Here is an 11,896-nt window from a genome sequence, read left to right as displayed (position 1 = left end):
CTTGAAAGGAATCAAAGTGCCAGTAACAAAAAGTGACAATTTTTGAAAAATAGAATATACTCAAATTTTAAGAAATTAGAAAAAAGGAGAGGTTTCCAAAAAATAATAACTAGAAAGAGAAAGAAAGGGAAGTTTAATTGCATGCAAGCATATTAACCGGCAGTGCCAGGATATAACTTCAGGAGTCACGTTTTATCTCTTGGAGTTGGCAACACGCCCACCTCCGCCCACACTCATTCGCGCCCACGTCAGCCATGACCTGTTCTTGAGGTCGGTCAGGACGTTGTTAAGTGATCGAGTGTTAACCGAATAAAAAGGGTGATTTTTAATAGTCTAAAAAGTTTTGAACAGTATTGTGACTGGTATTATTTCTTCATTATCTTCTCTAAAAAAAAAAATAACTGGAAATCATAGTGGCATGTATTAAGTGAATTAATCCTTTATGAAAATAACTTACAACAGCAAATAAGACCAAATTACGAAATCAAATATAATCATAATCCATTTTTGAAAACCGAAATAAAAAAATCTTTAAAGAAACTGATATTTTTTCTGCTTCTAAAATGCCGGGAAGATGTGCCTACTAAGTTGCCCTGCTCCGACAAAGACTAAAGAAACCAGGGTAGGAAACTAACGAATCAAGAAACCATCGAGAAAGGAGACCCAATCAAGAGCCATTAAGATGTCCTCCAGCACACATTCGTCCATATCCTCGGGGAGTAGGGGCGTGCCCCCTGCCCTGCCCCCTTTCAATGGGCCTAATCTAGTCCCTTTGAACATGGTTCTCACGCCGAAAAATCTCCTGAAAAAACACAAGCTGCCCACAGCAGCTCATCTTCTCACGCCCACGGCACCCCCGGGCCTGGATCTCTCACGCCCGCTTCTCCTCTACAATACTTACAATTCTGTCAAGGTATGTTATGGCTTTGTTTATTCATTTATATTTTTATATAGTTATTAATGGTTTACTTACGATTATTTGCATTAATTGATTCATTATACTCGTATAGTAATTAATTTTGGAAGTTTGATTTGGTATTGTTAATTATGGGCTATATAGATAATACTAATATATTTTATAATGAAAAACAGGTTGTGTCACCAATTGTCTGAAATCAGCTCTTGAGATTTAAGCAAGTCACTATTCTTTGGATTGTATTAATGTCTCCATTGTAATTAACATTTGCTTTCATCAGTATAAATAATATTAAATAAAACTCACTCTTTTCCAATATAATCCTTTATTATAGGTATATGCTTTGCATGTAGAAATGCTAAACTTTCTTATCTAATTATTAAGTTGAAAACTATCCTTCATTTTTTGAAGTTATTTACTTGTTTATGAAATTTAGAAAAGTCAATATTTTGTCTTTTAAAATGTGAATTGTGTGTTTTTTTTTTTATTTTTTGCTTTATTCAATAATTTCTATGAAAATTATAAGTAATGGCTTTGTTGCACGTATATGTCATTTTAAACATTGCTGAATAATAGTGTTAATAGGTGTTTAGGTAAATGGAAGGAAATTGTCTAATAAATTTGAGAACGTTTTAAATGTCAGTATGAGAAATAACATCCGTCAATATTTAAAGATATGAGATTATCGTGAATGATGTACTGTTAGTCTCTTTTACAAGCTAAATAAATGTGTCGATCATTCGTTTATACAGACACCTGTAGAATATAATATCGAACAAAATTACAGGATGAAATTTCATACGATAAAGTCCACGGGTCTAACTCTTAACATTTAACATATTTGCCTGTTTATTAAGTAAAAAACGGTACTGTTATTAGAATTTGTTTCATATACTCATGTTTTTAAGACTATATAGCTCAGACAATACATAGTGAAATGGTTTAAGTAGTTTTAACCAAAATACGTTGGAATAAATAGTTGCTAGGTGCTGAGAATGAAGTGCTTTCGGAATTTAAACACTGTTTAATGCCTCAAGTAGAAACAATTTGGGGAGAAATATGTAGAATGTACAGGCTTTCATAACTATATTCATAAATTTTCTTGTATATATATATATATATAAACTATGTATATATATATATATATATATATATATATATACTATATATATATATGTATATATATATATATATATATATATATATATATATATATATATATATATATATACAGTGTATATATATAATATATATGTATGTATATATATTTGTTTATATATGTATATATATATATATATATATATATATATTACTTATGTAAATACCTTTTTATCCCAGAGAAATATTGAACTCGAGATGCGCTTTAGATGTTCATTCTAAGTCCAAATATTTTGGAAAGTGTGAAAGAGCCGACGTTTTCTCTGGCACAAATATCTGATATATCAGTATATTTTTTATTTAGAAATCAAGTAGGTAAGTGGATCGAGACAGACAATCGTAAGTGTTTATTCGCTTCTAAATTTTGTCTCTCCACAAAACACATATTGAATGGAAAATATAAGACAAAAATAAAACGAATTGGTAAAAACAATTTATGAAAGATGAAGGAAAGTAAATATTTGAGGAGAACTGACGAGTGGAAAACAGCTGTGTTTACAAACTCCAAATGACTTGCTTATCGTTTCATGTTTTCCCTGATCTTAGACAGCCCTGGGAGACATCAAATTTTAGTTCAGTATTTAAGTTGCATTTTCTAAACAGGGATAAATCCATTTGACAATTGTTGTTTTAAGTAAAGATTGGTTTAATATTGAAACTAGATAACTTAACTATTTGATCTAGGACTTGTGTGTATTCCAACACAAATATAGACTCTTAAGAATTAGTGCATGTAATCTGTAGATAAATACTTACATCTCAATAATTGATAAGTTATATATTGCACAATAAATAAAAAAAAAAACTTGTCCTTAATTCAACGGGTTCCAACAACGGTTGTCCTTTCTCCTTGTCATTATTATTATTATCATTATTATTATTATTATTATTGGTATTATTATTATTATTATTATTATTATTATTATTATTATTATTATTATTATTATTATTATTTCAGGTTCGAGGTGTATCCCTAAAGCCTAGCAGGGATGGTAGTTTCACTCCAGTTGGACCTTCTATTGTTATTCCAGATTCCTACTCAGGTATGCAATTCATTGTTTATATCCTTTTTTTTTCCAATGTTTTATTTTCTTTTCCTGGAGTTTACAAATAATATTAATGTACTTTAAATAATACTTTTATCTTATAAATAACATATTTTTTTACCTATATTGTATAATAAGAAATAAGGTTCTATAATAGAATTTAAGTATTTGATATAGTATTCATTCAGTGGGTTATTGCTAGACAAAGTGGTTTGATGTATTTCTAATCTGGTAGCCTACAATACGATCTCTCTTGACAATACATCGGTAAAAATAAGTCAGAAGACGTTTTCATGCATGGGCAAATAATGTCTGCATTGTATATGTGATGGCAAAGTGTTCTTGCATGGAAGGTGATGATGTCTTACGTTGCGTTAGCAATCTTGCGACGGTGGTTAACCAAAATGTACTGCCATGACGGACAGCTACTGTCCATGCTTCTCCTTGTTTCCTCACCAGTTACCTTCCTGTCTCTTTTCCCTATCTTTCCTCACCAGTTTCATGGTTTGGGTTGGGCTGGATGAGAGTGCTTCTTTCTTTTCGTCTGAGGCCATCTCTTGCATAAGGGGATCATTGTTCAACAGTGGAAAGAAAGTTCGGTGCAGTGATGACGAAAAATATAATTGGTTGGTGTCACGCTTTCCACCGATTTCTTTCAAGATGTCAATACATTACTTGTTTTGTTATATGCAGATTATTCTTATGTATCATATATAAGTTCATTGATATTAGAATTTAGCCTGCTTAGTCTAATTAGTATTTGTGTGACCTTAGTATGAAATATTTTTTTTTATTAATTTCTGGTAATTGCATCTTCTGTTTGACAGTGCTGATAATTTATACATATATTTTTGGATCACTGCTTAAATACTGCATCATAGAAACATTTGGCAATCTGATTTAAACCAGATATGTCAATTATTATTCTCCCCATATCTATTATCATTATTCATAATTAAAATATTTTTATTTTCGTGACTATATAACTAAAGCCTTTCAAAAACCGGGTCGTCCGCTTACTTACATAATAGCAATTTGACGAAGGAAAGCGTGACTGAATTTTTTGTTACATGATTTTGGTTTATACTCCGCATTCCTTTGCCAAAACATTGAATCTTTATCTATTCAAGAAAGTAATTGAAAAAATCTTTTGTACCTGTTTAATTTTTAACATCAAGATAATGGAAATGAACTCTTTATCTGGCCCGTGTCGTCTCTTTTATTTTTATATTTAATCGTAATCCTCGCCTTTGATGTCCTAATGCACAGAGAACCTTTCATCAAATAATTAATAAAATATTTCAAGTCAACGTCACGATTTATTCTTCATAAGTCTTCTAATTTTTTTTCCTTATTTATTTTCTTGTCACATCAATGACCTCTGCTGTTACGATGCCAGATAATACCTAATAATAATATTTTCTTGTCAACTTACCATTTTTGTTCGATAGCTGGGATACTACAAACATATCATGATTATGCTTCAGTAAAGGAACTGGTCACACGAATCCAGAGTCCTATAAATGTCTTCTAAAACACACTGACAGAAATATTTCTTAGCACTTTGGTCACAGATCTCTCTCTCTCTCTCTCTCTCTCTCTCTCTCTCTCTCTCTCTCTCTCTCTCTCTCTCTCTCTCTCTCTCGTTGAATTGACTGGCCGATTTCTTCAATTAATTGAGTCAATTTCATATTTGGTTTATACATTCTATAGCTTTTGGCTTTCCATTTTGAGTGAAGTACTCTATTTAAACACTTGCTTTAATCATTAGCATTGATATCAGCTTATCTAACGCTGATTATGAATTATTATTATTATTATTATTAGCTAAGCTACAACCGCACTTGGAAAAGCAGGATCCCTTTGATGATATAGGTAATAAGGGGGGGGGGGGGGCGTTGAGCGGCCGTGTATTATCATTATAGCATTTCACCTTATAGGAATAAAAAGGAGAAACAAAATCGTAGAGGATCCAACGTCATAGACATTAGAATAAAAGAAACATAACTTTATTTGTTCATTTCAATAGATATTGCTCAAAAGAAGCTCTGTAGTTCTTTACGAGATGCGTAATAACTTTGAAACTTCAACCTAATTATGCTGATTTTTGTTGCTACTGGGGCTAAATGACCACCTTCTTTCATTTTGGTCTTGTTTAACAAGACATTTTGATTTTTATGAAGCCTTCCATGAGTTTATTTTGCATATTCAGATATCCACATATTCATGTACTATAACCATCCCAAATTTTACTGGTAATCAGTGTCTTTGCCTCGTGTATTTCTTTTGTGCATTTCTTTTGTTAATCGCTCCATTGAACTGGAAACAAAGGAACTTTGCATAGTAATTTGAAAGGGAGTAAGAAATTGCAACTCTCTCTCTCTCTCTCTCTCTCTCTCTCTCTCTCTCTCTCTCTCTCTCTCTCTCTCTCTCTCTCTCTCTCTCTCTCTCGCTAAAAAAGCTAGATGGAAATTCCAAACTTTTAAGCAAATGATGAATATAAGAAGGTACTTTGCTCCGTGATCCATTATTATCTATGGAAGAATTTTTAAGAAACGTCTTCCAAAGTACAGTGTTTCTGTTGATTTCTGAACACCTTTATTGATTATTAAGTTCAGGTAGATCATAATGAATTACAAAGAATTATTAAGAATTATATATATATATATATATATATATATATATATATATATATATATATATATGTGTGTGTGTGTGTGTGTGTGTATACATATATATACATACATATATATATATATATATATATATATATATATATATATATATATATATATATATATATATGCATACATATATATATATACACATAACGTTTATGTAGGTAGATAACGAATTGATGCATGTATACAAAAAAGATAGATTAGGTTATGTGTGGTATGTTTTTGTTCATGCTTTTGTAACATATCTACAAATAAAGTAGCAATTGAATTCTTAAAACAGCTAAAAGGGGACATGACAAGCTTTTGAAGTGGGAAAACGTAGTGATTTACACTCAAGATGCTAATATCTTAAAACAGCAATACTTATTGCAGTTGAAAGTTTATATATAGAAATGAGAGTTAGGTGTGCCTGTTTGAAAACAAAACAAAGATAAGAGAAAGCTATTAGAAATATGGGCTATGCACTTCAAAGTCAGTTCTATCATCAACGAAGATACCGGTATGTCTCTTTGATCGATCTGTGTAGGCAATTTTGATTGTAAGCTACCGTCAGCATGAAAATAATTGGAGAGCTCACAAAACTGTGGAAGTTATGGAGTAATCTGTTACTGTTTGGGAAAAAGTGTTTTTTATATTCCACATTACTCTAAAGCATGCATAGGAAATTAAATACTATGGAAAAGCAGGATAATTTGTCAACAATACAGTATGTTTAAGAATGGTGATAGAAGAAGATTAGTTCCTAGAGCATTAAGATTGTGTAAAATGAACGAGAAATTTATTGTACTTCTTAAACTCCTGGTTTATCTCATGTGATGTGATAGATATTAAAAGTGTTAGATACTAAAGTATTTTATGATGTTAATTTGCTTCTTCTACATCGGCAGGTTGGTTTTCTATTGTTGGCAATGACGGGCAAATGGCTTCGTATTACTCTACTGTGGAACAGGTAGCTAATGCTCAGGTGACCTTTTTCCTGACGCGGTACGATGTCCCTGCCTACACCAGTGCAGAGGATGGTAAGTTTTCATCAATCAGCTTCTCTGTACTATCAAATTCAAATATAGAAATTGAATGTATTGACTATGATATATATATATATATATATTTTTATTCTGGAAAGTCTTGCAGGAACTTTTTGTAATACAAGGAAAGAGATATTTTTCGTGACTTCTCGGTATTATTGTTGAAATTTTTAAGTAAGAGTCTCCCTAGTCAGGTATTAGTGTGAGAAATCGATATTTATGTGTCTTGGAAGGGATCCTTCATCTAAATTTATGAATCTACAGAGTTCTGCCATAAATACAGATTAGAACCATTTGAAACTCAAAAACATGGAAAACTATATTTTCAATATTAAACTACAATCTTGGCTGTTTCCAAAGTTTAACATACTGAATACTGAATATTACCAAATTCTGATGAAATATGGTGTTCTCTTTTTATAGATATTAATGCATTTAAGAGCGCATGAATTATTCGTAATTCAGTTTTAGGCAATTTTTCATTGCCAGAAAGACTCCATGTGCACTGTTTTAATTCTACAATCATCCGTATAATTTTGAGATTATACACAATTAAGAAAATAATTGTAGAAGGAAATATGAATGATAGTGATTGCAATTTTGACTTTATTTTATTTTTCCCTCAGCTGATGAGCGTATCCACTACCAAAAGACAGTTGTGCAGAGTGGCCATGTGTTAAAGTTTATGGGAATCTACGAAGACCTTAATGTACAAAGATCTAATAGCAGAAGGCCTCAGGACGCTTCTTCCGTCTTCAACTGTGACAAGTATGCTCAGTGTCTCAACTACAGAAATGAGGTGGGTTACGTTTACTGAGACTGATATGATAATGTATTGAAGCTTTCGTAGTTTGTAAATCAGTATAAGGATGTTTTTAATGTTCATTATCTGTAGCTCTTTTTAATGACAATAGCTGTGGGCGATATTAAGCTGTTGGTGTAATTATTGTCAAAAATATTCTGTTGTGTTGAATTTTGCAAGTAATCATTATTTGTCATGTTGATTTTCGCTACAGGACTGACTCATTTAGTACTATATTTAAATTCATAACATTGTTTTTATTTTATTTTCTCTCAGGTGGTGTTCTTGCCGTTCTCGGCCTCAGGTCGTTTTTATACAACGGCCCACAAGAAAAGCAAGAACCCAAACCACGTGTACCTGATGGCACATATCCTGAAGAACCACAAGTTACCCATAACCGTTAGGCTTGTGTGTGGATACATGCCCAGGGTGCCTTGTAGCTTCACTGGTAAGTTATTGTCACAGCATTTGGAAGGTTGTTATTACAAATCAAATGTTTCTGAGATCCAAACTTATTTCATAAAAATAAATGGAATTCTAGGGTTGGTGTGTAAAACTCATCACTAATTTTCTTGCAGGACTGCTACGGTTAGAGAAGCAGCAGAAAGAAGCTGTAATTTTGGCCTGTACGATGACCAACGAGGCTGACGCAACATTGTTCGAGATAGATGTATCTTCCAACTTTGTCCTGAAACCTGTTAAAGATCCAATGTTCCCCAAGACACCTATCTTCCTGAAGACTGTTTCATATTGCGAGGATGAAGCGGATGCCTGGCGGAGACAGATAAAGGTGGGCATTGACTGGGTCAACTAGTGCATGCAACATCTTTATGCACGATTTTGGATGTAAGTTGGTAATCATGCACATAAACATTTGCATGCCAGAGCTGTGGATAACAGTTAACATTCCCTTGCACTTTGTCGATTGCACTAGATTAGATTAATCTTTTGAAAAATTTGATTTATATTTAATATAATTTTTACTGTTACAGGTAACTCATCATGTGACTGAGAAGAGGTCAAGGTCATTGACCCGTTCATTGAGCGACAAATTTGTAGAGCCCCTGACTAATGTTCGTCCCCTGAGTCTGTCATTTTTGGCTGACCCTGACAAAAAGAAGAATCGCGAGAGAGAGAAGTCACTGGATGGCAAACCCCCACCGGTTTTCAGAGACAAGAGCAAGGACAAGACAAGGGATCACAAATTTAGGGAGTTCAGGAGCCGGGAAAAGCAAACGGAGAAGACAAAGTTCAAGTACCATGACAGAAGCGGAAGCTTCAATGGTTTTCCTTTGAAAGACCAAATCCTTTCAAAGAAGAACTCGGATGGCAGGAAAGTATCGAAGCAGAACACTTACGTTCTTCAGAATGGAAAGAGCTCCAAGCATCAAGAGAAAAAGGGAGATAATGAGGGTAGTCTCATCTCCAATAGGTCTGTAGAAAACGTGGACTATTCGCGTGTAATTGATGACATCAGTCCGATTCCTGAAAGCGGTGATGAGGGTGAAAACTGTTATGCAGAAATATGCGATTATGGACTAAGAAGTCCATGCATAAGTGACAGAGGACCCATAAGCTTACCGAATTTAAGTCTTTTTAATGAAAGAGATGAAGTTTCAAGTAATATTAGTAAATCCAGCTCAAGGGATAACGATTCTCTAAAAAAGCGACTCCTGTGTAAGAGTAAATCAGCAAATGAGAGTATTAGGTCCAGATTAGGTATTTTAAACCGGGGAAGTAGCTTAGACAGAGATAGTTTTATATCTAAGGAAGTCATCTCTGAAAGCAGATCCTCTAGTGTTAAAAGTATTGCAAAGATCAATGTTGTACACTCAACAACAAAGGTTGACCAGGACAATTATATCACAAAGGAGAGCAAGATGAGAACGAGGTCTCCGAGTGAGAAAAACTGCTCCAAAGTAAGCATCGTGAGCACTGAAACGAATGTCATTCAGCACAATTTTGACAACCTGAATGAGAACTTCTCTGATCTCTCTGATTCCAACGAGAATGCTCTGGACAAGGACAAAGTGAATGAAGTGTACATCATCAGGGTTGTTGTGAAGGATGAGGAGGAGGATAGGATGTCCACTCTCACCAAAAGTAGTTCAGGGGGTATTTATATGAAAATCAGAGGATTTGAGGTTCCTAAAGAGGAGCTAAGTAATGGTATTACTAACGGTGAGGTCAACAATTATGATTCTGTGTGCTAGAATCAAGTGTTTGGAGAGTTCAAGTTCCTAAGACATATCTCTTACAAGGAGTGACCAGTTTTTCTTGATAATGTCCGAGTTGCAAATCGATTTTGTGCGGTTTATACAGAATGATTTGAATGGAAATTTAATGGCAAGCCTTCGTCCCTTTTTGTATATAGAAAAGTGATTTTAAAGAGGCTTGAGAGTTTCAAATAGCTTTCTGTGCTTTTTCTCAATAAGTGTTCAAAATTCTGAAAAAAAAGAAGTTAATATTCTGATGACTGTTGGAGTTTGTAATTTTTCACTTGAAGGGTCCATTTACTGAAATAAGTTCTAGCAAATGAAATCATCGCTCATATAGCCGTCATTTGTTTGCTTGTGCATTATTGTCTGAAAAGAAAGAGAGACTCCTGTGATTTGACATTTCATCAGTGAAAGACATAACTTCCCCCTGGTGCTATGTAGAAGAAGGAAAGAAGGATTGGGGAGACGTTTGTTTCCAAACAAGAACAATGATAGGAGTGTTGGAAGCTCTAGTCATATTTCCTAGGATGTCGATGTTTCAGTGAAGCACGAGGCTTTCGTTCAAAGATTTGAAACACATCATTGGTAGGTCAAAGATTCCTTCTTTGACTGGCTTTTAGTGTTTCCTCTTTGTGATGATTTCGATCGCGGCAACGTCGACAGTCCCTTTTCAACAAAAAATATCCATTATGTAATATAAACACTATAAAAACAACCTGTACATTTTGTAAGCACGTTTTTTCTATGTAAGCTTTTTATACATATTGTACATGCATTACACAATGATAACCTTTTTTATATAAATGTGTATATTCTGTCATGTCTTTCATTATGCTTCCTGTCGGGCATATGTTATCATTTGCATGCTTCGTCTTCAAGGTTAGATACATCTAAATAAATAGATGGTCAGTGCCATAATTGAGACGTTAAGAGCAACCTACTAATTTTCATTTTAAAGTTCCTAATAGAAATGAAAAGTAGATATGTTGATCTATAAATACCAGTACACAGTACAAGGTACTCTGTTGTTCTGAATGGTTGTTATAGTTGTAATAGAACTCTTTATATTCCATAGGTAAAAATTTGCTTATATTGCAGCTCTACTTGCTCATGATAAAGCAATTTGACAGCCTTTCTTCCTCCCATACTCCTCTTAATTTGTTTTGTTACTTCAGCTAAGCAAAGTTTGGGTTTATAGATACATTTCTTTTGATTACACAATTTGTCATGTGTTTATTCAATTCATAGTATTGAAATTAAAGGGAAAAAAAGCAAAGAAGAAACAAGGTAATTTATATAGTGGTTCGTATTGAGGGAGATTTCTTTGCTGTCCATAGACTGGCCTAGATAATGAAGGGCAATAACAGTTTTTTCTTCGTCAATTATCCGTGGTTTATGGTTTTTCGTCAACTTCAAAGTTATTAAAAGTTAAGGATGATTGGGCAAACGACATTTATTTTCGATCTTTAGTTTTAGTTTTCTCATACCCTAATTTTTCATATTCAAATGGAAACATCTGCTTAAATTCAGCATATTTTTCTTGAATTAAACAAAATAAAAATATGTAGATGGCATTATATTAATTTTCAATAGTAAACATATATTTTCATATGCAAATATATGTTTTATTCATTTATCTTTATCCATTTAAACACGTAATATGTTTTTTTATTGCATGGAGTTCAGTTCAGATTGTGAATAATTTATGTTGATTTTCAGTCAGCCTTTGCACTATGCCATTTGTATAGTGTAAATGTTTGATTGCCATTTAAAGTAAAACGTTAGCATTTATATATAATTTATTTTTAAATTCTTGATTATATATTATGATGTTTTGAACATTTTAATACAGGTTACTGTGAAATTCGGATCTACAGTATGGTACTCTACTGCAGGTTAAACCTTACGTAATCTGCAAATTAAAAGTTGAAATACAAATCTTAATGGGAGATTTAAACTTTCATCGGCACTCACAGCCTTAGTCATCCTTCTGCTACACTTTGGAAAACATTTCTAAATAGAGTAATAATTCACTTGATTCTTTCCTGG

General features: G+C 33.0%; 1 protein-coding gene across 1 annotated transcript in view; it reads left to right on the top strand.

The window, feature by feature from the left end:
* Nucleotides 1-10,224, top strand: part of LOC137642688 (uncharacterized) — a 17,768-nt gene extending 7,544 nt beyond the window's left edge. Inside the window, exons 2-8 of the mRNA XM_068375470.1 lie at nucleotides 1-913; nucleotides 3,033-3,117; nucleotides 6,689-6,820; nucleotides 7,453-7,625; nucleotides 7,905-8,076; nucleotides 8,207-8,418; nucleotides 8,621-10,224. The exon at nucleotides 1-913 is cut by the window's left edge and continues 681 nt beyond it. Coding sequence (XP_068231571.1) covers nucleotides 683-913; nucleotides 3,033-3,117; nucleotides 6,689-6,820; nucleotides 7,453-7,625; nucleotides 7,905-8,076; nucleotides 8,207-8,418; nucleotides 8,621-9,841 — 2,226 coding nt within the window. The 5' untranslated portion in view covers nucleotides 1-682 and the 3' untranslated portion in view covers nucleotides 9,842-10,224. The remainder of the gene's footprint in view (nucleotides 914-3,032; nucleotides 3,118-6,688; nucleotides 6,821-7,452; nucleotides 7,626-7,904; nucleotides 8,077-8,206; nucleotides 8,419-8,620) is intronic.
* The last annotated feature ends 1,672 nt before the right edge of the window (nucleotides 10,225-11,896 follow it).

This window comes from Palaemon carinicauda, chromosome 6 (genome assembly GCF_036898095.1).
Source record: "Palaemon carinicauda isolate YSFRI2023 chromosome 6, ASM3689809v2, whole genome shotgun sequence".
Taxonomy (NCBI): domain Eukaryota; kingdom Metazoa; phylum Arthropoda; class Malacostraca; order Decapoda; family Palaemonidae; genus Palaemon; species Palaemon carinicauda.
This window is presented reverse-complemented; position numbering and strand designations above follow the sequence as displayed.